At 46.9% G+C, this 26,065-nt stretch overlaps 1 protein-coding gene across 14 annotated transcripts in view; it reads left to right on the top strand.

The window, feature by feature from the left end:
* The window catches only part of TIAM1 (TIAM Rac1 associated GEF 1), a 192,261-nt gene that overhangs the window by 101,085 nt on the left and 65,111 nt on the right, over window positions 1-26,065 (top strand). For 9 of the 14 annotated variants that reach the window (XM_074600583.1, XM_074600627.1, XM_074600637.1 and 6 more), the window contains 2 exons: window positions 6,845-7,824; window positions 23,551-23,998. In XM_074600583.1, coding sequence (XP_074456684.1) covers window positions 6,856-7,824; window positions 23,551-23,998 — 1,417 coding nt within the window. In that variant the 5' untranslated portion in view covers window positions 6,845-6,855. Of the gene's footprint in view, window positions 1-1,284; window positions 1,464-6,844; window positions 7,825-23,550; window positions 23,999-26,065 lie in introns of all 14 variants that reach the window. The other 5 variants (XM_074600674.1, XM_074600573.1, XM_074600601.1 and 2 more) reach the window with 1 other exon arrangement.

The raw sequence follows: 26,065 nt of genomic DNA, 5'->3' as shown, positions 1-26,065 counted from the left end.
GCAGCTGGCATGGTAATGAGTCCATTTCAATATAAATGAGCTTCATTTTATTAATTTCTGCCAGTTCCTGAGCAATTCATGAACTGCTTTTCAGATCTCAACCAACAGCTTGGGGGAAGAGGGGGAGGTGGGGAGCAGAGAGGGGAACATGAAGGAGAAGAAAGAAAATGAGAATGTTTTTAATTTAGAAAGGAGCCGGTGACTCTCATTTCTTCTGAGAATCCAGCCAAGAGCGAGGATCACGATTTCCCCACCAAGCAGCTCTAATAACACTAAGGGCATCAGTAATCTCTTCCAAGGATTTTGTTCCTTGAGACTTTTGGAAAAGTTTGTAACTCTCAAAACTCTGCATGCAGTGTTGAGTGGATGTTTCACTGCCGATGTTTGGCTGGGAGAAGGGGGAGCTGGGGGACTTGAGAGCTGGCTGGGGCAGCGCACCCAGCCCTCCGGTGAGCTTGTGGTTCTTGGTATCTCACAGGACTGGAGCTTGAGCTGGCGTACTTGCGAGGGAGCTTGCCAGTGGTATCAGGCCAAGAAAGGGCTGGGATTTGGTGCCCACACGAGTGCACGCATGTGCGTAACTTAAGGACTATTCTTATGACTTGTCTTAGGTCTAAATAGGTGCAGGCTGGTCTCTTGTATCCGCGCCTTAGTGAATGCAATTAACCCAAGGATCCTTTCACCATATGCAAAAATGCATGTAAATGCTCTGCCCTACATGTCTGATTCGCCCTTGAAAAATGTTAATGAAAACCCTGCTTGGATAACTGCCCTTTTTGTAAAACAGACAGTCTGCACAGAGAAATCTCCCCTGCAGTCTTCCAGTTTGGGGCCTGTTCCCTGGGCAGTTGGGTCCCCCCTTGCTGCCAGAAGTTAAACCCTGGTTTACTGGAAGGTGCCTTTCGCGGTGGTCGTCTATCGGATGCAGGCATGTTTTTGGACCCGAGGTTTTCTAGCCCTGCCTGAGACAGACTGTCCTCAGCAGGGACATGTTAATGTCTGTTGGGATTTTATGGTACAAAGTGGTGGGAAGAGGAACTCTCCGCATTTTGTAGTTGGGGCTGATGGTGCTCGACTGGGTTTTTCATTTATTCTGCCATTGTCAGATTTCATAATTCAAATCTAAGCACGGCATTTGCATGCTGTATTGCAGAGTGTTTCTTAGGTAAGTGATGATAACAGGACCTGGCAGAAGATGTCCTCCTGTATTGTATGTAAAGGGTTCCTGCTAACCCTTTGTCTGATTCTTTTTTTTTTTTTTTTTTCTCCCCTCTTTCTCCCCAGGTTTTTGGCATATAGTCATAGACTCTGACGTGAGAGTAATGGAGTCGCTGAGTGGCAGGTGCTGACAGCTTCTGCAGTCCCAGTAACTGTTCATTTTGGTATCATTTGCAATTCTATACCTCTAAATGCCACAGCTCTCTTGGGGAAGGTTGCGCTGGATACCAGTACTGCCTCGGAAGGTACATGCGTGTCCATATACTTTTCTCGAGCAGTTTGCTGTGTCGTATAATGATTTGCGGGAGGGGAAAAGTTGGATTAGCTGCATGCGGTTTATGGTTACACCCGTTTAGCAATACAAAGGCATTTGAATGGCTATCAAGCAGCTACTGATGACACCCCTTCCTCCCTCTCTCCTCCTCCTCTTTGAATTGCCTGCAGGACCTTTTTGGAGTCCATCCCGTGCTTTAACATATGTGAGAACGGCTTACAAAAAAGAAATGGCTGGTTAAAAGGTTCTGATTTGAAAACAATTAAATATGCTGCTGGAGTTTCCAAGAAACTCGAAGGCTTACTGTGGAATTTCAACCTCTCTTGCCCTTTTGAAAAAACACATTTTAATTACGATAAAATGCGCATGTTCACACTTGGTTATTAGTCTTGTACATTTTTCTGTGTGGTTCTTGTGAGTTCAGTAGAAATCTTTGTTGTTGGCTGGCAGATTTTAGCAAAAGTTTATTTCTGTAGATTCATTGCTTGCTGTGGATTTAATCATTGTTCTGGTTCTCACAGCCTTCAAGCTTCGCTCCAGGAGAAAAATACAGATTTGTCACCAGGGCCTCCCACTAGAATCTAATTTTAAATTTGCAATCTGTTGTCTTGCGAGGTGCTTCAAAATTCAGTTGGAAAGTTAATGTATTTCAGATTTTCTTCTGGAATCTAAAGGCCCAGCTTTTTGCAAGCTTGAGAGTTAGTAATTTAGGCTTAGTTGAAATGAGTATTTTGGTTTGGTAATTATTTTAAGAAATATTTAATACCGGGAGTAAGGGAAGAGAAAGGGAAATGACTGTTTTCAAAGACAATGATATTCTTTGAGGGGGCCGTCATCTGTGGTCATCTAGAATGTGATCCTCTTTATGTGTAACCATGTCACATAAAACTCATCCAGCAGAAACTCTGCAGTTCAGCTAGAGTTCAGTCAGTCTGTTTAGGGAAGCTGATGTAGGCAATGTTGCTTTTTCCAAATCTTTCCTGCAGAATTTGTGTTCTCCCTGCTCATACTCTAATGTTGATATCAGTCTTAAGTTTTGGTTTTAAAAAAACCCCAACAACTCAAACCCCTGTACTGTCCTCTTGACGTGCAAGCTAGCTAAAAGGTGACTTTCCTGGCCCCTTGAAGACTTCCACAATTTTGACATTTTCCCTGCTCTGAACCAGGCAGGAGCCTTTTGGGAGAGAGGGCCCTTTTCCAGAGCAGCCCATAGCTTGATGGTCAGGCCATCTCTCGAGGATGTGGAGGAACAAGTTGCCACCCCATGTTTGCCTGACTGGGGCTGCAGATATGAATCTCAATCTTCCGCGTCTTTGGCAAGCAACTGAGTCACTGACGCTGGTACCTCATCCAGGAGACGTGCCTGTCTCCCCGCTTCGGTTTTCAAATCTCTCACTCTTGGAGCGGGGGAGCCTTTCATCCAAAGCGGTCTGTTCCCATGAAAAGTTTGGGTTTTGATGAATCAACATTTTCTGCTGAAAAATTTCCAACTGGTTCTGATTGCATTGTATGGTCTGTGTGCGCTAATCTCTGCTAGCTTTAGAGAGTAATTCAGAACAGATTTTTGACACGTTGCAATCCTTGGCCGAGCGCGACAGACCTGTTTAAAGCATCAAGACGTGTCACACTTGATTTATGTTGTATCCTGGTGGTACCTTGATAGGTCTTTAATGGTCACCTTTGGATTCGGCGGGTGAGCTAACAAGGGGAGCCTTTGTCCTACCAGCATTTGCGTGCAACTCCCATTAACATTACTCATTTTCTTAATTTGATACAGATTTTTTTCATTGAGTGTGCTAAATTCAGTTAAGCCATTGACAGGCAGCATCTGGCAGTCGTAGCTGGAGCAATTTTAAGACGTTCCTGCCCCAGGGTGTCTGCTGCTGCCCCTGGGAAGGGGAGGCTGGGGCTCCCCTCCCCTGCCCAGCGCCAGCTCTCGCTCGCTGAGGACACCGGCGTCTGCTTCAGTGCAAATTCACTGCCTTCCCACATCTGCCTGAGCTGACCTAACAGCTCACTGCTGCCAAAAAATGGGGGATGTGCCACTGGCTGGTCCTTCTTCCCTGGTTCCCGCATCGCCCTCCAGCCATGCTGCCCCATACTCGCCCTGCTGTGTCCCCAGACGGGTACCCTTGTGCTGCCTCTGGCATGTGCCAGTTTAATTCACTATCCCAGCAAAAATAAACGAATAAAGAAAGAATTTCCCCCCTTCTCCTGCACCGAGTTTATTTTCTGCTGGTTTAGTGCAGTCGGCTGCATGAGCTGATGGTAGCTGATGGAAATGCTCAGACAGAAATGCAGAGGCGAGGCAAAAATGGGGGTGAGAAGGTAGGATGGGGGTCCCTTCCAGGGGGAGCCAGTTGTCTCAGGCACCCCACAAGCAGCCACCCTCAGCTTGACCCTCTGGGGTTGGCCATCCCCACTCGAGGTGGGCTCAGCCTGTTGTGCCCTGCATCTCCTGGCATCTGGAGGGGGAGGACAGTGACAAACTGTCCTGCATCGCTGCAGCTGGGTCAGCTGCCGCCTGCCTGCCTGCCAGTAGCCCCATTGCACCCACCCTGCAGAATGGGCCAGCCTGCAGTGTAATGCTGGGGAAATGAGGGGCTCTAGGGTAAGGCCTCTTCAGCCGTCCGTCTGTCCGTCCTTCCAGGGTAGAGGAGCGAGGTATGGGCTAATCGCCGGGTTTGATAGCTGTCTGCAGGATGTGCAAAGGCATCCTCGCCCAAAGCACCAATCCACGGAATTAAAAAGGGACAGCTCTTTCCTTTGAAGTCTGACACTTCTTGCCGGTATCTAGCAGATACTTCTCATTGTGTGAAATTGCTCAGTAAACATTCCTGCCGTCTGCGGAGAAAAGACTTTCTTCCTTCCATGAGAGTGTTTCTAGCGGTGTTATTTCCTCACAGGATGCAGCCTGAGCTGCTGCTCCTTTCCTTGCCAAGTTGTGTGTGGTTCTGTTACTTTTGGGCTGGGTGAAATTTTGCCCGGCGTGTATGGAGACTATGTCAAGGTGGTGGCACGGGGCTGCTTTCCATAGCCACGCTGCCTGGTGTTTCCATCAGCAAGGGTGCCTCGCCGGGTGATGTGCGGGGGACTCTCCTGCCCTTCGGCCGCTCCATTTCTGAAGGTAAAGAGCCGCTCTTCAATCATTCAGGGTTTCGAGAGGACTTTTAAAACTGCTCTTTCTCCTTAGATAGGTGCCAGGGTGATGGCTGCATGGCTGGAGACTGGGGATAAATGGCTGCATGCTCTGATGGGCTTTGCAGCCAGTGGAAATCTTTGCAGCTGGTGGAAATCCTGTCGAATGAAAGTGTGGTTAGCAAGAATCTCCGAATGAAAGCAGCTCAAAGCATTACCCCGAGAGGGTTTCTTTTGCAAGATGGGGAGTGTTGAAGTTTGGTTTTAGACATCAGTGTGCAAGACAAAATGCAGTTTTTGTGCTATAAAATGTTTTAGAAGCAAAAGGTAACTGACATTTGTTTTTCAGACTAGTCCATATCAAAGGGCTGTAGCTTTTAAGGAATAATAAACCATGTCTAGGGATTTATAATGTTGTAATTTTTTTTTAGATTAAAACCTGCCCTCTGTTCAGTGCATTTATTTTTCTAAACAATGCATGATAGCCAAGTCTCATGACAGTCAATGGGAGTTCAGCCATTAATTTCAGTAGACATAGGGTATTTCCTGGTAGAGAGTTTACTTGACATGCAATTATATTTATTTTAGATGCAGAAATCTCCAGATATTTATGGAAGTCCCTGTTGCTCCAGCACTGAACAGATTTTTAGCCTCAGACACGACCTACTTAGCTGGGTAGAAGAGCAGAGAAGCGCCATCCTCTGACTGTGGTCAGAAGCATCACTGCAGAAGTTCAATTCCGCCATATGCGCCCAGGGCAGCCTATGGCAGAAACGGCTGTGCCTGCGTTTAGCACAATCGATTCCTCACTTTCTGTGTAATTTATGTCGGGCTAATTCAGTTCTGTGAGGCAGCGATAGCGCGTATTTAGATAGCCACAGAAAATACACGATTGCATTCATTCTGCCAGCATCTGGCTCAATACCCATCGGCGCATCCTTTTAAAGGAGAGGAAACTGCCCCAAGAAATTAAAAACTCCAGATTATTTTACTATCAGGGCAGCTTTTTTTTTTTTTCTCCCCAACCAAGACTAATAGAAATACCTCAAAATGAGGAAGTTTTGTCTTAGAATTTCTGTTCAAGATTTATGGACTATTTATCTAGATATAATTGTCTTGTGTGTAATTCAGGATCTCCTATTTAATTTTCAATGGCCAGGCCATGTACTTTAACATTTACTTTTATTCTTCTTCTTCTTGATCTTTGGCCAGAAGGAGCCAATACTACTGATAAAATATTTCTGACATTTGTTGAGTGAGATCACAGACCTCAAAGTGTTTTCCAAGGTTGAATCCAGATCATGACTCCCATCTGCTGGATGGGAAACCTGTCTCATGGCGGGATGTGCACAACTGAATAATGCAGGAGGCTAGGTAGGGAGATGGGGACAGAAACCCAGTCCCTGCATTCCAGCTCAGTTTTCTCTTTGCTAGATCAAAGCACTTAGATCTAGCTATCTAGCTATCTACTTCAGAGTGAGTAGGAAGGAAAGGTTATTTTTGTATAGTCTGAGTCACTCATGCTAATTTATTTTTCATAATATGGCTTTCTTGTATGGGGCTCTCTGTACCTGCTTAATGTTGCACTGTTTTTTTGTTCCAGAAATCAAACCTATCATTAGTTCGCTGCCGAAAAGTTGAGTTTGTACTTTGCTATTTGGTGCTTCAGTTTGCAGTTCCTAGCAAAGAAAAAGTTAAATCTCAGTTAAAGGCGTATATCCATCTACTTTTTGGCATCTTGTAACATGCAGATAAACAATAGCTGTTGATTTTTTGAGTTTGTAGTGTTGGCTGGAATTGCGAAGCTAATGCTAAGAGTCAAGTGAATGTGTGCAGAGCTGAGATTGCTAGCGCACTTCGTGCTAAACTGCCTTCAGTTCACACCAAGCTTCAAGGTTCAGTCCGTCCCTCTTCTACAGTCTTCATTTACACCAGCATAGCTATCGTCTGGCTTTTTCCTACGTACTGATTTAACTGAGTTGGATTTATAAGTTTGGTGGTACAGTTGCTGGCTGCCTTAATTAATTCTGTGGAATTAGTTGCTCTGTTAAATCATGTCCTGCAAGACCCAGTGGAAGCTGTGGTGCATGTCTCGGGACAGGTTCTTTAAAAAAAAGAAAAAAAACTCTTTTGGGTAAACTGGGGTGCCCGTGTGTCGTCTTTCCTGCGCGTTTGGTTGCCGCCTTTAACGGTCCCTGCTCTCTCCCCTTGCAGACTGTGACGCCATGGGAAACGCGGAGAGCCAGAGCGTGGAGCACGCCTTCTACGGAGACAAGCACACCAGCCTGGGCCGCAAGCACACTTCCCGCTCGCTTCGCCTCTCCAACAAAGCCTCCCGCCGGACGCGACATGCTTCTTCTGGAAAAATTATCCACCGTAACTCGGAAGTGAGCACCCGCTCCAGCAGCACCCCCAGCATCCCCCAGTCCCTGGCAGAGAACGGCCTGGAGCCCTTCGCCCAGGAGGCCAACCTAGAGGACTTTGGAAGCCCCATCTGGGTGGACCGCATGGACATGGGCCTGCGGCCCGTTTCCTACCACACTGACTCCTCCGTCACCCCCAGCGTGGATAGCAGCACCGTCCTCACCGCCGCCTCCGTCCAGAGCATGCCCGACTCGGAGGAGAGCAGGCTCTACGGGGACGAGCCGCCGTTCCTGGCGGAAGGCGACGGGAGGTCACATCGATACGCAGCTAACGGGACAAACTTCATGGAGACGGCCAGCTTCAAGAAGAAGCGCTCCAAATCGGCCGACATCTGGCGTGAGGACAGCCTGGAGTTTTCACTTTCTGACCTCAGCCAGGAGCATTTAACGAGCAACGAGGAAATCCTGGGCTTGGCCGAGGAGAAGGATGCTGAGGCTACCCGGGGGACGGAGGCTGGTGGCAGCCCCCAGCCGATGGTCGCCTGCCAGCGTGCCAACTCTATGAGCGACTTGTATTCCCCCAAAACCCCGAGTGCTACCGTCAACGGAGGCCCGCGAAACGCCTTTGGAGGGTACTGCCGGAATTTAGTGTCTGACATCCCGGATATTGGGAGCCATAAGATGGCATCGGTTACTGCTGAGGATACACCTTCCTACAGTAATTACAATACACTGCCCTGTAGGAAATCACACTGCCTTTCCGAAGGGGCCACCAACCCACAAATTAGCCATAGTAACAGCATGCAAGGCAGAAGGGCAAAAACTACTCAGGTAAGGCAGTTTTATTCTATGTAAAACAGAAGTGTGTGGTATTTGCTCAGCTGTATTTGTAGATAAAGATATTCCAGGTTCTTCCAGGATCTGTTTTCCTTCAACACCCCTTTTACAAAGAGGGGCTCTATCCAGGAGAGAGCTGAACTAACCAGTCTCCGGAGCTGGCTTGATCCCATCACTTCCTTATCTGCAGCTTTGGGCCTTTTCCACTCTTCACTGCCTCTGGAAAAAATAAATCTGCATTTGCCAGCTAAAGATTTTCCTGCATGTTTTGCAGTGCTGACGGTGCCTTTTTTTCCCAGGGTAGCTGCCAAAACCGATCACTCTGCTCGGGGACCTCGCGTGTGTTGGTTGTGTCTCCCCTCTCTGCTCTCCCTGCCCCATCGCCTTCCCCTGCCTGCACACGTGCAAGCACTCCTTGGCTCTTGTGGCTGGAAGCAGAGAAGAAACCTGCGAGTGTTTCCCCTGCTCTCCATGGTAGACACTGGCTGGGCTGAAATTTCACTCTTCTAATTACCGGGCGTTCACATCTGTGCAAAACATCACCAGCAACAGTGCTGTCCCCTCGCAGGAGACTGCCAGTCCTGCAGGCTGCGGTGCTCACCCGCTGTGAACTGAAAAACTATGGGGGATATATGGAGGAGATGCTGCTTCTCCTAGCCAGGGAGGACATCATACCCTTCATCCTTCATCCTTTAACGGACAGCACAGAACCAAGATGAGCTTTTCTTTCTGGTGCTCCTCTCGCCCTCCCAACACCAGTCCTGTGACTTCTGCATTGACGGCTGCTGTTGGGTCTTTTATTATGTTTTGCCTGGCTGTTCTTGACAGTGTTCTCCCTGCTCGAGTTACACAGCACCGCCTTGCACCACACACAGCAATTCTGCTTACAGTAAGCAGCAGACTACTCTTAGAGGTGGGATAAAGGAGCTACAAATCATAGAATCATAGAATGGTTCGGGTTAGAAGGGACCTTAAAGATGATCTAGTTCTAACCCCCCTGCCATGGGCAGGGACACCTCCCACTAGACCAGGCTGCTCAAAGCCCCATCCAGCCTGGCCTTGAACACCTCCAGGGGTGGGGCATCCACAGCTTCCCTGGGCAACCTGTTCCAGTGCCTCACCACCCTCACAGGAAAGAGTTTCTTCCTGATATCTAATCTGAATCTCCCCTCTTTCATTTTAAGACCATTACCCCGTGTCCTATCGCTACACTCCCTGATAAAGAGTCCCTCCCCAGCTTTCCTGTAGGCCCCCTTTAGATACTTGAAGGCTGCTAAATCCTGCCCACCTCTACAAGCTGCGTGTGGCATACATATTGCAGGCATATTGCATATTGCACTTGGTTTAGGTTCATTCAGCTGGCTTGCTGGACCTTCTCAGAGCAGTAGCCCAGCTGCCTAATGGAAGATGCTGGCTGTGGCATTTTTTACATGCACTATTTTTGAGCTGTGGGCACCGGCTCAGAAACATGGCCCGGGGACATAGACAGCACAGCCTGAACGGCGCAGGTCAGAGCTGTGCACCAGATTGCATGCTTCAGCGGCTCCCCTGATGTTATTGCATGGTTCCTCCTACATATGCCAAGCAGCGTCGTGGACGCACACCATGCCGCGTGACCCAGAAAAAAGCAAAAAAGTGGCACGTCGTGTCAAGGTCGGAGGCTGGCAGGCTCACGTCCCACTGCTGGGCTGAGCTGTTGGCAGGACACCAGCGTCAGAGATCCCAGGCTGGGTCGGGCAGGTTGCGGCGTGCTGCAGAGGAGATGCGGGGCTGCGGAGGTGCAGAGGGGCTGTCGGAGGGCGAGAGGAGCTTGTCTCCCCCCCTCCCCCGCCTCTGTCAGCTGGCACTGACTTGTGAGAGCTGATGGGAAGGGGCTGCTGAGTGACTTACTGGCTGTGCTTGATCTGTGGAGATACGCTGCTTCTAAATATAAAAATGACATGCTAAAACAGGTGCTGCAGCGTCCCACAGCAGCAGCTTTGTACTTCAAAATCAGCTCTTTATTTTCGGAGGTATTTTTATGGTGCGAGCACAGAAACCCTTTGGTGCTCCATCAAGGCAGTGCAGGATAAAAAGAAGGAGAACAACAACAACAACCAAAAAAAGGGTGTTATTTGGCAGCCTTGAATGCAACAGCTTTTATGAAGATTGTTAGGTGCAACTGCTGCCTCCAGCCCTCTTTCAAGTGTATTTAAGAAAAAGAGAGCAGTGTCGCTGGTGAACAGCAAAGCATTTGTTTTTCATCTTGGTGCCTATCTTGACATTAATAAGATTCCTCCAAGGCACTTAGTGAAAGTCACAAATTTGCATAGCATTTTGTGAGGCCGCAGCTATACCCAGGGAAATCACTTTGTGGGGCTGGTTTCACTAGATCTATCTCCTGAGCCTGGAGACGGTGGCTATAAGGAGTCGTGGCACCGATTATTATCACATATAAATCCAACAAAATTAAAGCTTTGGAAAGGTCAAAATTCCTTCCAAGTCTTTAATTCTAGCAGCATACAGTAAGCATAAGATACTTGTCAGCAATGAAGTCATATTTGCCCAAGCCTACCTTTAACAAGCTTAGGGAAATGACTGTCATGCGTTTGATAGAGCAAAATGGAAGTCCAAATTTGCACACAAAGTAAAAGGACTAGTTCCTTGGTGAACCTGATTAGGTGGCTTTGAATGGGGTGAGAGGAGGGAAACTACCAACCTGTCTCCGTACCAGGTCCTCAGTCTGACAGTATCTCAGCACTTTGCTCGAAACCCCTGGTGTGAAGTAGCGGGTGATAGTTGCCCTGCCTGAGATGGTGGAAGCTGAGATGTGGAGCTGTTGCCCTTTCTGCTTCGCTGTGTGCTCCTTGGCACTGTGTTTGCCTGTGCCAGCCGGTACTTCATCACAGTTTGGGGAATTTTGTTTCCCTCTTCCCTTCCCAGTCTTTCAACACTTTCTCAATGGGCTTCACGCTCTTTGATGACCACCTTGAGCATTGCCTCAGAGCCTGCCATACGTCTCCTCATGCTGTAAAACATTTCATGCTATAAAAAAAAATTGGTGGACCAAGGCAAAACTTTCACATTTTTTCCCAGCCTTTTGAACTGCCTCCCCCCATCCCGATCCCACAAAATAATAGTTATGTCTTAGGGCCACAGGGGCACCATGCAAAGGTGACCCAGGGCCAAGTGTAATATAGTATTGGACACGGTTTTCCCTCTTGACCTCCAGGCCAGTGACCTGTCACTGTTCCTGTGTTATTTAACAGCGCAGAGGTAGCTGCCTTGTTCACAGTCACCTAATTGAGCCTCATAGCCAGGAGTGAGTTTTCTGCCCAGATCACTGTTGCCTGTCTCCACAAGAATTTGGGTTTGGTTTTGCCAGTGGGGTTTTTTTTTCAGTTTTTGGAAAGTTGTAGCTGGGATATTTTACTGTGAGGGTGGTGAGGCACTGGAACAGGTTGCCCAGAGAAGCTGTGGATGCCCCATCCCTGGAGGTGTTCAAGGCCAGGCTGGATGGGGCTTTGAGCAGCCTGGTCTAGTGGGAGGTGACCCTGCCCATGGCAGGGGGTTGGAACTAGATGATCGTTAAGGTCCCTTCCAACCTGAACCATTCTGTGATTCTATATTTGCATGATTTTTTTAGTGTCACCTGCCCTGGTGCTAGAAATACTGCAAGATCATGATGGCTGCTTGTAGGCAGCTTTTGACTACTCTAGTTCCCAAAGAGGTCCCTGAAAGCAGGAGAGGCCAAGGGCAGTGTAAGTCTGAGACCATGGCAGTGGGTTTGTGTCCTTGTGTTTGATTCCTGAATCCAGCCACTCTTACATGCATGTTCAACTATATGTACATCATTGTATTTCCTAAACAGGCTAAATTTTTTAGGACTTGTCAGCAGCTGTAATTTCTCTGGTGTGCTGACCACTGCTACTGGGAAAACGCATCCTTGAATGTTACACAGAAAGGCGATGCTGGAATCACAGCCATATGTGTTTTGTTGTAATGCCTTATCCATGAGTTCTTTATAAGTACGTGATTTACATTAAAGGAAAAAAAAAAAAAAAGAAAAGAAAATCTCTCCATTCCAAATTTAAACCTTAAATTGAACTGTGGGAGTCACTTTCCACTAATTGAGAAGGAGAGCTTTTTAATACTGGAGAGACAATTATATTCAATATGTACAGGCGATTAATATTCACAGGGTGGCTTTGGGGCACCCACGCAGCAGTTCTGTTTTTCGTAACATTTTAACATTAAGGGTTCAGATCTGCTGAAGCGAGACTTCCCGGAGAGCTCTGCTGGGATCCTGTTTGGCTTTCAGAGCTGATGTGATGTAGGTGGAAAAAGCTTAATTGGCTGACATTTTCACCCATTTTTGCTCAAAGGGAGACAAGCTCTGGTTGGATACAGCCTGTTCTGACTGTGGGTTGTGAGATCCCCAGGATCCTACAGCCTGCTTGTTGGGATCCAGATTTTGTGAAATGGCCCTGTTGTGTTCTGCTTGCAGCTAAACATCTGCCTGTGGGAGACTCCCTCCTCCTCCTCCTGGTGGATGTTCAGAGACAAATGTAACCACGTGCTCCCCTGCTGTTATGAGCCGTAATTGAAGTTTCAGAGGGGAATTAGGGAAGGAAAACATTGAGATACGGTTTTGTGTCATTTCCAAGCCCATCTTGCCACCTCCTTATTCCACATTTCCCCTCCGTGGATAATTTCTGACTGCTCTTTTCTCTAGACCATCAAATGATGGCGGGGGGATACAGCCTTGTGTAGGGCGTGAACCTCTTTTGACATTTCAAACTCCGCTACAGTTGGGTGAAGACATTCTGCATGTACAGAAGATGTTGTGGTCACACGGCAAAATCTGGTTGCCAGGCCATGGTTCCAGCAGCATTTCTGTTCATGGGTGTCTGCTGTGGATCTGCATGAGCCAGACCTACCTGATGCTGGCTCTGGCCCTGCTGGTCCTGCTCCTCCCCATCTGGTTTTTGTGATGGTCGAGGTAGTGATGACAGTGACCATTAAAGCCAGAGACCTCCATGGGCTTCCAGTGCTGGTGTTTGCTCTGTGGGGAAGGCATTAGGAGTAGTCTCTAGGAGGTGTGAAGGTACGGGTGGACTTTTCTAGGGAAGTGACGGTGTTTTACAAGCAGTATTTAGAACATGGTTTAATTCCTGTGTGCTTTAAAATCCAAGGAGACACAGTGGCCAAAGCATTTCTGCATGGTCAACCACTCACATATGAGAAGCGTGGCTTGTTCCTCTCTGAGCTTTATAGCCCAGTTTGTGATTACTTCTGGAAAGCTCAATTCCAGCGTTAGCATTACAATAGTGCCGTCCAGGTTTTTTACATAACTTTTGAGAAAGAGCAGCAAGAAGATGTCCCTCAACTCTGCAGGGAAAGCAAAGTTTTTTTACAGCGTCTTCACTCCAGTGTTTGTTGTGAAGCTGAACAGGGGGAGACTGAACAAACTTCCTGCCCGACTGACTTGGAAACTGCGCATCCTTCAGCCTATGTACTTGGCGCGTTAAATACCCTTCTGTCCGATTTTCAAGTTTATTACTATTTTTAGGCCTCTGTAGGTAGCCTGAAGGAATTTGGGATTTCAAGCCTTAAAAAAAAAAGAAGAACCCTATATGAAAAAAATTTGCAGAATATGCAGGAGATGAAACCAGGGTTTTTGTGGGAATTAGATCAGGACGTACAGAGAAACCAATCTAAAATTAGAGTATCTTTCCAGTCGATATTATTTTTTTACTATCTCAGGGAATTTTATAACAGGTTATAGTGTTTCATTACGTTATGTAGGATGGCTAAACTCCAGAGAGCTGATACTTGTTTTTAAGTTGTGTGAAACTTTTTCACAAATGGATTTGTGGCATGGAGGACATAACTTCAAAATGTAAAACGACCACACTGGGTCAGTCACATGAAAGTACTATCCAGCCCAGTGCCTTGTTCCCCAAATACCAAGTGCTCAGGAAAAGAAAGAAACGTGGAGAGTTCGGGGTGAACTTTTCTTTAGGGCATTCTTCCCCATTCCAGAAAATTAGTGATTTGAGCCTTCCTAAGCGAGGAATGCATCCAAGACTGTTGGGTTGACCTGTCCCCCATGAATTCTGAAATAATTTTCTCCTTTTGGCTTCCACTGCATCCTGTTCACTCTCCACATAATACTTGTGACCTTACAGCCTGCTCTTATAGCCCTCCTCGGTCATCACTTTTCCAGGCAGAGTGTCTTCAGCAGCTGAAGCGCTGCTCCTATAAAAGTAATTCGGTACATCTCAGTCTGTAGTCTGGAAAACATTGCTATTTTCAACCTAAATATGATTCTTCATCAGATTGACCCAGACCTTTAATCTTAGTCGCTTGACTTCAGATGAAATCGAGGAAAGAAATAAAGATAAGGACGTGTATCATTAAGTTATAATTAATGTCACACAGTTTAGTAACTGCCAGAAAGTAAGATGTTACTGGTTTTCTGCTGCAGTGTGCATCTCACTGATTCGAGCCCCTCTTCATGCAGTCTCGTCGTGCCTTTTAGATGGAGGTCATTTACAAGTTCTCAGATATAGACTGAGCCATGTTCTGAATCTCCAAAAGCCAATCCTTGAGTGGGACGATTTGGCTTGGGTGACTCTGGTCAGCCGGTCACTTTGTTGAGCCTCCAGGCAAACAACGTTCTTAAAACCAAACACCTCTGTTTTCAGCTACTAGCCACAGGGCACCAAGTTAAAGAATGGGGTGGAAATGGGCTTGGTGGAGAAGGGGTAACCACTGGTTTTGGTGGCAGCCCAAGCTTGCACCAGTGGAAACTGCTTGTGAATCCACATCTTGCGTCCTGCGGGCTGCCAGTGTGACATCTCTGCTCTTGGTGGGTTTGAATGACAAAACCCATTTAACAGCTAGACCAAACGAGCTGTTTATAGCCTGGCTAACTGGAAGTGGATTCAGCGTGAGCCTGGGGGGAAGCTTGAATAGAGAGCTTCAGACCTCAACTCAGATGTCTTCCCTGCGCTGTCACCAGACTGCCCTTCCCAGATGGATGAGATTAGATCGAGTATTCCCTATTCAGGATATTTTAAAGCAAACAACAGTCACTCCCTTCAGAGCACACAACTCTGCCCCAATATTTTCAGGGAAAGGAGCATGTGAAAATGAGTGTTTTGGTCTCGGCTGGCAAATATTTTGATACTCTTTCTAAGATCTTAATTTGTTTTTCTTCCTTCACTCTTGGTCTGAAGCCAATGGAAAGCAAATCAGCAGTCCTGATACCTGATCTACCTCCATTCAGGCATGTTTTTTTTAAACAGTAGGACTTTGTCATTTATATATCTGAAGTGCTTTTACCATTGGCAATAATTGTATTCTCTGTAAAGCTACATATACACTGCGTGTTTTTATTTTCAAGTACTTTCCACTTAAAAATCACAGACAGGTTGCCCCAGCTGCTTGTTTGCTGGGCTGTGCTTACTTAGATGGACGCAATTTGCAGTAGTGATCCTTTCCAGTGAAGTGCTCCATTGAAACGTTTCTATTCAGAGAGTTACAGCATGTGATCCTGTCATCATCCCAGATGGCAAACGTTTCCCTGCTCCCTTAAGTTAGGGGATTGCTCGGGTGAACACCTCCCAGATGATATGTTTTGATTTCAGGCTGCTGTTCTAGCAGCTTTCCCCCTTCCCCACTTCTGTCCCCTCTATTACATTTCTCAGGAAGAATTGCTGCTTCTTGGCATTGAGCGAGCAAAAAGTAACCTAACCCTGTATTTTACTTCGAGGATTTTGGTTAGGCATGTTGCCATTTGTTTGACTTGAGCACGGTTAGGCTGCTTGCGTTAGTTTATGGTTAGCTCAATCCCTCTAGAAACTTTCTTCATCTGGGTGGTCCATTGGGATGAAAGCAAGGTAAGTTTTGGGGGGTCCTCAGCATATCATTTGGGAACAGAGGGATTAAACACTGCAGCACTCAAGAACTGAGACTTCCTCCCACTGCTGGGGATGGAAAGTGGGTGTCCACCGCAGATCTGCGCAGGTGTCGGAAGCTGTGTGCAGGGACCACACTGCAAGAGGCTTTACTGGATTATGGGCTGATTCTTGTTCATGGTAATATATACTTTAGCACCCCTTAAAAGTCAGCGCTAAAGCCAGGGAAGAGCTGGTGTGCTCAGGACCCATGGTAGTGCTTTGTGCTGTTTCCTGCTAAAGGCCATGTTGTGCTTCATGCATTCTCTCACAGGCTTGGATTTTTCTCATATTATTAAAAAGCAAAATCAAGACATCCTCCCCCTTCCCTTTACCCAACACTTTAGCTCTTAGGAATACAAAACTAACTTTCTGGACATGAATAGATCACAAACTGATGCCAACAACGTCCTGAGTCAGTGAAGAGCTCCTCACAGTACCTTGGAAAAAAGGGTAAAGCTGCCCTATGTATTTCCCTGCAGCTTTCTGGGGGACAGTTTAATTTCTGACATTTTCTATCTCACAGCTGACAAGTCCTCCAGGGCTGAATTTACCTGAATGCTGTGGGAGTCCCTGTGGGTCCATAATCTGCCTTTAGGGCATCTAAGTCAGCTAAGAAAACCAGGCTCCTTGGGGAAGCATGGTGGTCTACAGAGATGAGCTTTCTGGAAGGGCCCACATATTAGCTGGAACACGTCTGGGCCATCAGTGAACCAAAAATGTTCCCAACTCCTGTGTTAAAGGCATCCAAACTAGCATGATGGCTTAATATGGAGTGAACAAGCCAAGTGTAATCCTGAGGTAACAGCCGTATATATCAGTCAGAGTTCCCTACAAAGGAAATGGGGTTGATGGATGACTGATGCATTGCTGTTTGCCACCTGCCTGTCCTGCAGGAGCAAAGTGGATGCGCATCTCCTTCCCATATTTGAGGATCTTCTGGGTGCCTGGCACCCAGTACCTTGTCTGTCTTTCCAAGGTGCCAAATTACACTGTACAGCATTCACCAAGACAAGCTCACAAAGGAATCCTGGAACCAAAATCCATTGAAATCCATGCCTTAAGACTTTCCCAGGGATTACTGCCCAGAAACCTGTGACTGTGATTCATCCTTTCATAATTAGAGTGAAGCTTACTGCTAGGAGAAATATCTAGAGGTCTGGGATAGTACCTTTTTTGTCGGGAGTAATTTTGATTTCAGAGAACCATGGCCAAAACTTGCTTGCTTATTAAACCACTCTGAGCAGCTTTAATAACACATATAAGGGTTTGTTGGTTGTTTTTTTTTTTAAATTTCAATTCTTTCAGACATCTGAAGGACTGTTGCACCAGTGCTGTGAGTGCACAGAAGTAGGAACCAAAGCTGGTTGGATATATCAGTATCCGATCTCTTTGAATTCTCAAAGGTAACAAACCCAGCATCTCAGTCTGGTCCCCACATACAAATTGCAGTTGACTTGTAACTGTACCTCACTGGACTTGGGAGCCGTCCGAGGAGGTGTAAACAAGACCCAACTAATCCAACAGAAAACTGCAGTTGGCCAGTGTTGGTTTGTGGCTGTCAGTTTAGTTCTCCAAAGCCTGCTGTCAGTCTGGTGCCTCCTGGCTAGTTCTCATAGAATAATGTCCTGTTGTACACCGGCCTGTAGGTATCTTCAAAACCCTCTTTCGTATCAACTCCCAGCATCTGGTTGAGGGGCTTTGTTCATTGCTGCGGTGGAAGATATCCTTCATGTCATTATTATAATCCCTCTGACTTTACGGTGAGTTATGTCAGCATGATTCAGTATGTTTGTAACAGTCTTCAAAACTGTGTTCCTCCCAGACAGAACAAGCTATGGAGTTACTTTTGTGTTTCTCCGTTGAAGCTTTAAAACCATTTCTCCCACTCAGGTTTCAATCGCAATTTATGATTTATCTTTGCTTCTTGGAATGTTTTCACTCTTTTCAAGACAGATAGATCTTCTAATGCATTTATTACCAGACGTTCAAGTTACTCTGGAGAAAGGATTTCATTTTGATTTGGAGCAAGTCGTACCTTAACAGACCACCTTGACCATCAAGCGATGGTAGAGTCAGTACTGAAAAGAAAGAAAAACACTTATCAGGCCAATCTTTTTTTACATAGGAGCTTCAAAGAGACTCCGGGCACATAAAAGCATGCAAACCATCAGTCTGCTTACCCATCTATTTTAAATGTATTCTGTGGTGCTTGCCTAACTAGCAACCGGACGGGTTATGTGCAATTTCAGGCTGTTGCTGAACGTGAACACCTTATTGCTCTGTTGCTAAACAGGACGGGGAACAGAGGATTTGCATTCTCTTGGAGGGAGACCCTTCCAAGAAAAAAACCCACTCAGTCATCTTTTACTAAGGAGTACTTTTAATCTAATGGTTAATTTAGAAAGAAGTATTAACCACATAAGGAACTGTTTATATTAGGGAAGTAAGAGTTTTCCTACGAAATCAATCCCATGTGCTTAAAGTGCCCATGAATCACTGCTGTCAGTCAAGCAGGAGAAAGTGATTCACCAAGACATTTTAAGCACTTCTGTAACAGGGCTGTTGGTGGGGAGTTTGGTAAGTGCATCGTTATTGCAAGTGATCTGAATGTGTCCAGTCATGAGCCGGACAGTTGGGCAAGGCTTACCCCATCCAGTGGGCTCTTGCTAGCAGAGGCCAGAATCAAATATGTTCAACAAGGGGACAAAGACGCTTAGAAACTGCCCCAAAACTTCTTGCTTGATTTTTGCTAGCTGAAGGTAGACATTTTTTCTAAAGCAAAAGGGTTTTTTTCTGTATATCTTCTAAATCTAGAAAGAATTTTTTAAGCAATGTGGCTGTAGCAAACATACAGAGGTGTGACTATCACATAAGTATGCAAAAGCTACAGCACCAAGTACGTTAGCTTGATGTAGCTTGCATTACAGTTTTATTCCCCACTGGCTTGCTTTGCATGAAACCCAGCGTTCATGTGAGGAAAAACCATATCTTTAAGTGGGTTGCTAATACTTTCGCTAATATTTTACCCAATTGGTTCATCAGTTAAATTGTTCTCTGCATTTCATGGGGCTGTGATAATTCCACTTCATTACGCTCAAATGCTATTAGGGCTGTTGTAGCTGTCCTGGCACGTGGCCTGCTTGCTGGGAACAAGGGCAGCTTTCAGTCCGTCTCTGGTTTCTCATTCTGTGGTGAACCTCTCTGGTCTCGGGCATTCCACCTTTCCCTCCATTACTGTCTGCTGAACCTCTTTTCATAAACCCTGGGCATTTGCAACTCATATGGTAGCACTGCCAGTGGAAACGGTGACGCTCCTCTGTCATATTCAGCAACAGCTGGGATCCCAGATCCTGGTGGAAGTTGTGCTACTGCTTACTGCTTACTGCTTCCCTGTAAAGGCATACAGTGCAGCACCGTTGCTAAAGCCCGTTTAGTTCCCTTCTTCAGCCAGTGGTCTTTATGTGACTTTCTCCCTGCTTTCCACAGAGCAATCTTAAATCTAAAGGACAAACCCCCCATTTATTCAGTTTGTTGTCTCTATGGACTAAGACCTGTTGTGTTTGCAAAATGCTAAGAACTGCTGTTCCCACGACATCCCCCATCTCTCTGTCTTGGAGGAAATATGCCTTCTTTTCTTTGCTACATGCTTTCTACTTGGTGTGACCAATTTAATGATTTCCACCTCCCTCTTGCTTTGCCCTCTTGTCCTCCCAGGCCCGAAGCTAGGTAGACACCAGTGGGAAGGCTAAGCGAGGTAGCACAGATTTTAGTTCCAGTCTTGCACTTGGTTCCTGGGGTGGTCTTTCTGGACAAAAATATTTCTCTGTGTGGAGACAACTGTTTGCCAGTCTGAAAATACAAAACACAAGATCCCTGGTGAGGTGCAAAATATCAGGTCTCCTGAATCTTACACAGACCTAAATGAAACTTTAGGGTTTTTTAAACAATGCAATAAAACAGAACCCTCTGATGATGGCAATTAGAGGTCCAGCGTAACGTGCTGGTGATTTGTTATAATGTGTGTATAATGTCCAAAACCGTGGGCTTCAGAAACATGCATTCTGCAGTCTTCAGCTGTCTCCCAGCTCCTGCGATGTCCCTGGCACATGCCATCGGCATCCTGGTGGAAGGCCCAGGGATGCTGGGCAAGAGTCAGAGAGGTGATGACTGAGCCACATCCATAGTTCACTCTTGGCCTCAAGAATCTTTGCCTGGAAACTCCTTCTGCTAAGGAGTGAAATGCCTGTTTTGTTAGCAAGCCTCTGTGGTGCATCCCATTGTGGACCTGTGATGGTAATAAGTCTTCCTCGGAGGAGAGAGATGTTGCTGTCGCCTGAGGGGCTTTTTGAGAGCCTGAGCAGGAAACATGAGTAATTTTAAATAGCTCTCATCAAGGTTGCACAATGTTCGCTTTGCTTCTGGGCAGTAGGCTCTGGTAGCCATGTCAGTAGGTACTTTGATGCTGGATGTCATGTATCCCATGATACATGTATCCACATCGATCTTGTCAGCAGGGAGCCATGGTGCTCACAGTGTGAGTTGGGATGCTTAATTTTCAGCATCCTCGTTTGAAAATTTGCAGGGGTATTTCTGTGCCCCCAGTGATGTGTTCATCAAACCCTGCTACAGTTTCTTGCTTGGCTTGGGAGTGTTACCCCTTCGGCCTCAGCACATTTCTGCGGAAGCACAATACTAAATCTCTGTACTTTATGCTGAACTCTTAATTGAATGCCCTTCAGTGTGTGGATTATAGCACTGTGAGACGGCCAGAGCAGATGCCGGCTGCTTCTTGAGAGCTTTTCATACCCTCTGATGAGAATGAGCTGACATTGCAGCAGAAACTCAGAAGTCAGAGACCTGTGCAATGAATTCTCTTAACCCTACTAACCCCGAGACCAATCTGCTCTTACAGCGGACTTCCGAAAGTGCTAAGCTCACTCAATGCTACGTTTCATAATTCATGAGTGTGAACAATATTAGCAGGCTGTAGGTTTTGAACCGTTCTGACCTTTGTATGCTGAGACCCTCCTCCTACCAAAGGGCTTGCATTGGTTGGTAAGAAGTCTTTGATACGGGATATTTAAGAGAGAAAAAGGGAGTGCAGGGAGCAGAGGAAGATTAGGGGCAGGGCTGTAGCATTATGCTGAAAAGATCTTTTGACCCGTCCAGCCTATCACTTGCATTGTGGTAAAGGTTATAAAGATGTTTGCAAAACGTGCTACAATCTAAGCTCATGACCGTATATAACAGCCACTCCGAGTTTTCCATCCTTTCATTTTTTTTTTATAAATAGTAAGCCCATGTATCAGTTAGTGAGTATAATCTCCATTTATGGACAGGGAAACGGAGGTAATTAATACTGTGTCTCATCAGGGTTACACAAGAAGGCGGCTGTGTCACACAGGGCACGAGGAACCTTGATAGCCGGCGTTGCAGTGCTCTGCTTGAACATCTCTGGGTGCAATTCTGGGTTTGCAAAAATACTCCATCTGCTAAAAAGCACCAAGAAAGTTTTGTTCATACAGTGGCTGGCAAAATTACAAATCCTATCTCCCTTAGGTTGGTGGTCTGTTTTAGTAGCTCTTTATTTTTGCAAACCGACTAATTCTAGCTGAAGCATGAGATAGGCTTCCTAAAAGTTACATCAGCTAAAATTTTGGAATTGACTCTATACATTTTGTATTGCATGGATAAAATAATTATGGGATAGATTGCATATTTATTAAATCATTAACCTAAAATAAAAATCCCAAACCCTCAAATAATTTCTGTTGCCACCGTTATGTAATGTTCACTGCAGAATGCAGATTTGTTTATGCTATACGAGTGACACACTTTTTCCCTTTGAAAAAATTATGGAGGAAGAAGGCCCCGGAAAACAAATGCAAACCCCAGTCATCCTACGGGAATAACTGTCCCAGTGAACACAAGGGATCCGGTTCAGTTCTTTGGCGCTCCGGTTTTATGCCGATGTAGCTTTTGTGTTGGCAGAGGGGCAGTGCCTCCGGCGTGTGAGCGTCGAGCGGCTGTGCCAGCCCTGGCTCCCTGACGCATGGGATCTCAGATGGAGGGCTGTCATCAGGAGTTGCACCATCCAGCTTTTCGTGATGGAGTGCAAAAACTTGCTTGCGGCAGTGTTTTGTAAACATCGGTTTCTGAGCAGCACCAGTTCCCCTCTCCAGATATCCCTCCTTCCTTTGTGGTGCTGCAAGAAATGGGAAGATAATTGGCTTCCAAAAAACAAGTGTATTGGAACAGCAGGAAGAAACGTGTGGTTGAGAAGACTGCTCTGTACAGGCAGATGACTGCACTTACAGGAAGGCCTGCTCAGCTCATTCACATGCGGTGGGAGTAGAGGAATATTGGCCTGTCCAGAACAGCTTGTCTATCACTATGTGTTGCATTAAATAACCAGACTGACTAGGGTAACTGTGCTCATTGAGCGGGGAAGGAAGCGCTTATTCTTCCAGCTGGACTCCAAGTCTCCCTTGAGGGGTAGCGTTCATAAAGAACGAGCCCATCCGTTACAAATTAATGCCTTAAAAGTTAGTCAGATTCAGCAACACCCCTTCCCTCCCTCTAAGGTTTCCTCATGCAGCTCTTGCTCCACAGGAGGAAGGTTTCAAACAGAGCTCAGTGGAGGGTTTCTCGGTTTCTGCAGAGCTGCTCTGGGATGCATAGAAGACTGGTGCTTGAACCAACACCTAGCAGCTTGTTTTCTCTCAAAATAAATACTGCATTCTGCCACCTCTTCTCAGAGTCCCCTCATTTTTTTTAAAAACTTATAAATCAAGCACCAGCTGCTCTTGCAGTAGAGGTAGAGGCTGAAATTCCTGTTGTTTTGGCCATATTTCTCACCTCTTTGCATCTTCTTCCCTGTCTCCCTCCGCTCTCGAGTATCTAATGTAAAATATTTCTTTCCAGTTACAGGGCTTGGCCCTTATTTGTCCTCCTTCAAAAACTGCCACAGATGCCTTTGGGTACTGAGATGGTAGTGGTTAGCGCTCTTTGGGCACTAGCCTTGTTGCGGGGGGCAAGCTGAGCCACTCAGCCTTCGAAACCTGAATTCAGTCGTGTTGTTTCCTGTCTTGCTCAAGCCAGCCACATTCTTGTCTCTTCTGATCCTTCAACTGCAAGTTCTTGGGGACCAGGTCTTCTGTTGTTGCGCTATTTTGGCAGGGTCTGTCACCATGGGATTCTGGCCCGTTGTTAGGGTTTGTGATGTAGAAGTGACACAAAACAGAAATAATCTCAAATACATTAACTTCTCAGGAGAAAAAAAAAAGAGCACCTTTTTAGTTATATAATTTGCAAATGACAATCTTGAGATGTCTAAAATGTATCTTCAACTGTAGGTGTGAATGTACAATATCAATGTTTTCTTTTCAAAATGCGTAGGTTGATTGCTGCTTTTCTTGACACTGCCAGTTTTTGCTACCATATGTTCTCCTTTTGCAAAACCTTTAGCACTGTTAACTTCACTTAATGTAAACAGATGCTGCTGCGTCTTATATTCCAAAATGCTAAGGCTGTGGAGGCACCACCTGAAATCGTGCGCGTGTGACTGGTCTTTTCTAAACTGTGCTGGAAGTTCTGCCTACCCCACCAGTTGTTTGTCTTCAGAAGAAAAAGAGATGAGGCATTTCCAGTGGCAGACAAAATGGGGGTGTGAAGAAATGTGGTGTCACCTGGGCGTTTTGGGTTCTGTCGGTGTCTCCAGAAGGCCAGGCTCGGCCAGGCTATTCATCTCACGCTGTGTCTCTCTTGCAACTAGGATGTCAACGCAGGCGAGGGGAGTGAGTTCACTGACAGTGGCATCGAGGGAGCAGCCACCGACACTGACCTCCTTTCTAGACGCTCCAATGCTACCAACTCCAGTTACTCCCCGACGGCCAGCCGGGCTTTCATCGGCAGCGACAGCGGGAGCAGCTCGACGGGCGATGGGCTTCGCCAGGGAGTGTACGAGAACTTCCGCCGGGAGCTGGAGATGAGCACCACCAACAGCGAGAACCTGGAGGAGGCCGGCTCTGCCCTCAGCGACGAGCAGAGCAGCGGGACCCTCAGCTCCCCAGGGCAGTCCGACATCCTCCTGACGGCCGCCCAGGGCACAGTACGGAAAGCCGGTGCTCTGGCAGTGAAAAACTTCCTGGTGCACAAAAAGAACAAGAAAGTGGAGTCGGCCACGCGCAGGAAATGGAAGCACTACTGGGTTTCCCTGAAAGGTACTGAGCAAGGGTGTATCCAGATGGGCATCTGCGGTGTCCTGTGGGTTGTGTGTTACTGCAGATGAAGAAACCAGTAGCTTAGACTCTTAACAAAAGCCACCGTGAACTTCAGTATAATTGACATCAAGTATGAGGAAGTTTTTCAGAGAGGGGTTTTTTTGGATGGTTGTCGATGTGCTCACATTATGGCATGCGTGTAGTCCACGTGACTGTGCTGCACTGAAGTGGGGTTTGTGCCCTGCTTCGAGTCCTGCTGGCACCACCTCGGGTGGCTTCTCCGAGTGCTGGGTGTTGCCTTTAAGAAGCCTGTCTACGGCTTGCTGACAAATTAAATACCTGTGTGCAGCCGCAGACACGTGACAGTGGGAGTTTGCTAGTGATGACACCAGCATGCCTTCGAAGAGGGGCTCTGTGTCTGCATTCCTCTTGTAACTCTTGCTCTTAGTGCCGTGGGCCTCTCCTTCTCCGAGATGTGCTTCACGAGTCTCAACACCCAGCCAGTTGCAGCACATCCGCCGTGTGGACAGGAAGCCATGGTTTGGTCATCGAGGCTGGCTTGTGACTTGGGAGACGTTGGCTCTGGCTGCGTCACCCATCATGTGGTGGGGGGCAGCCCTCGGCACCCGGCCGCCCCTGCCGGCCTCCTCGGCTGCCCCCGCGGGCCACAGACCCTTTTTTCTCTCTGAATTTTCCCAGTTCCTGCTAGGAGCGCGTTCCAGCCCTGTTTGGGGTCTGAGTGCTTATAAATGCACATAAATGTTAACGGAGCAGGGAAACTCAGGAGCTGGCCTCATAAAGCGACCTCTAATTAATCTTCATGCAATTGCATCAGCAGTAAAACACTCGCAGGGGTTTGGGACTGGCCTCGCTCTCCTCTCCTGTGTCCGGCCTCGCCTGTGAGCCAGGGGAGGCAGAGCCATGTCTCCTGCTGCGGGTGGGATTACCAAAATGCTCGGGGTGGTTAAAGCCCCGTCCTCCCCACGCAGTGCTTTTTTAGAGTACTACTTTTTTTTTTTTTTTCTTTTGAATTTGCAGCACTCTTTTAAAACCAACAGCAAAGTTAGGTGCCAGCTCTTCCTCGGGGTGGTTAGAGAGATTGGGGAAATGGAAGAGGAGAGAGGGAGGGCTCAGGGGCAGGGGGGAGCCCTGATCTCCTGGGGAGGGTGGGGGGGGAAGTGGCAGGAAGGTCTTGCTGTGAGGAGCAGGCAAACAAAGGGCCATCTGGGGAGGAAAAAGGGGAAGGATGAGCACGGAGGCACTGTTATTTTAAAGTGCTCTGACTCAAGTGGAGTGTTTGCTCCTGAGATTGCTCTGCCTTAAGAACGTTAGTGTTTAAGCGAGGCTTTGAAGTTAACAGCTGCTATTGTTTGGCTGCAAATAGTTTTCTGGGAGGCTGGGTAACAGGGCATCCCTTTGCACCGAGAGAGCTGGTTCCAGTGGTAGAGGAACAATGTGCCAGTTTTAGTTTAAAACAACTGTAGATAATGTGGGAAGGTGGGAGAGAGAGGAGGAGACCCTTTTTTTTTTTTTTTTTTTTTTTTTTGCAGTCTTCCAAATTGCAGACTTGCTATACCTTTTTTTCCACCCCACCCCCCCCGGAGTATTGTCAAGATTATTTTGTAAAACCAAGCAGGTTGGTTGCTGTCCCCAGCTAAAACGTGCTTTTGTTTTTGGCCGTATAACCGTGAGCTGAAACTTATAGTGGAATATGGATTTGGTTTATGCTTTTTGTTTGTTTTGTTTTGGGGGTTTTTTTTGTACATCAGTCATTCAGCGAGCACAGCTCATTCCAGTCCATCTTTCTTCCAGTTCCTCATCTGCGTCCAGCAATTAAATCGCTTGATCTTTGCCTTGCAGGGAGACTGTCACAGCTAGCAGCTGGAGGAGGCTGGGGCAGGGCCATGGAGGTTTGCCTGGGGGCCTGTCTGCTCCGGCACTGCCAGGGGAGACGCGCTCTCACGCCCGCCTCTTCCTTTCCGTCCCCTCGGTGGGGCGGGGTGGCTGTGGAGGACCCCCACTTGGGGATTTATAATGACATTTCTCATCTGGGGCTGTATTTTACTG

The sequence above is a fragment of the Larus michahellis genome, chromosome 1, assembly GCF_964199755.1.
Source record: "Larus michahellis chromosome 1, bLarMic1.1, whole genome shotgun sequence".
NCBI classification, from domain to species: Eukaryota; Metazoa; Chordata; class Aves; order Charadriiformes; family Laridae; genus Larus; species Larus michahellis.
This window is presented reverse-complemented; position numbering and strand designations above follow the sequence as displayed.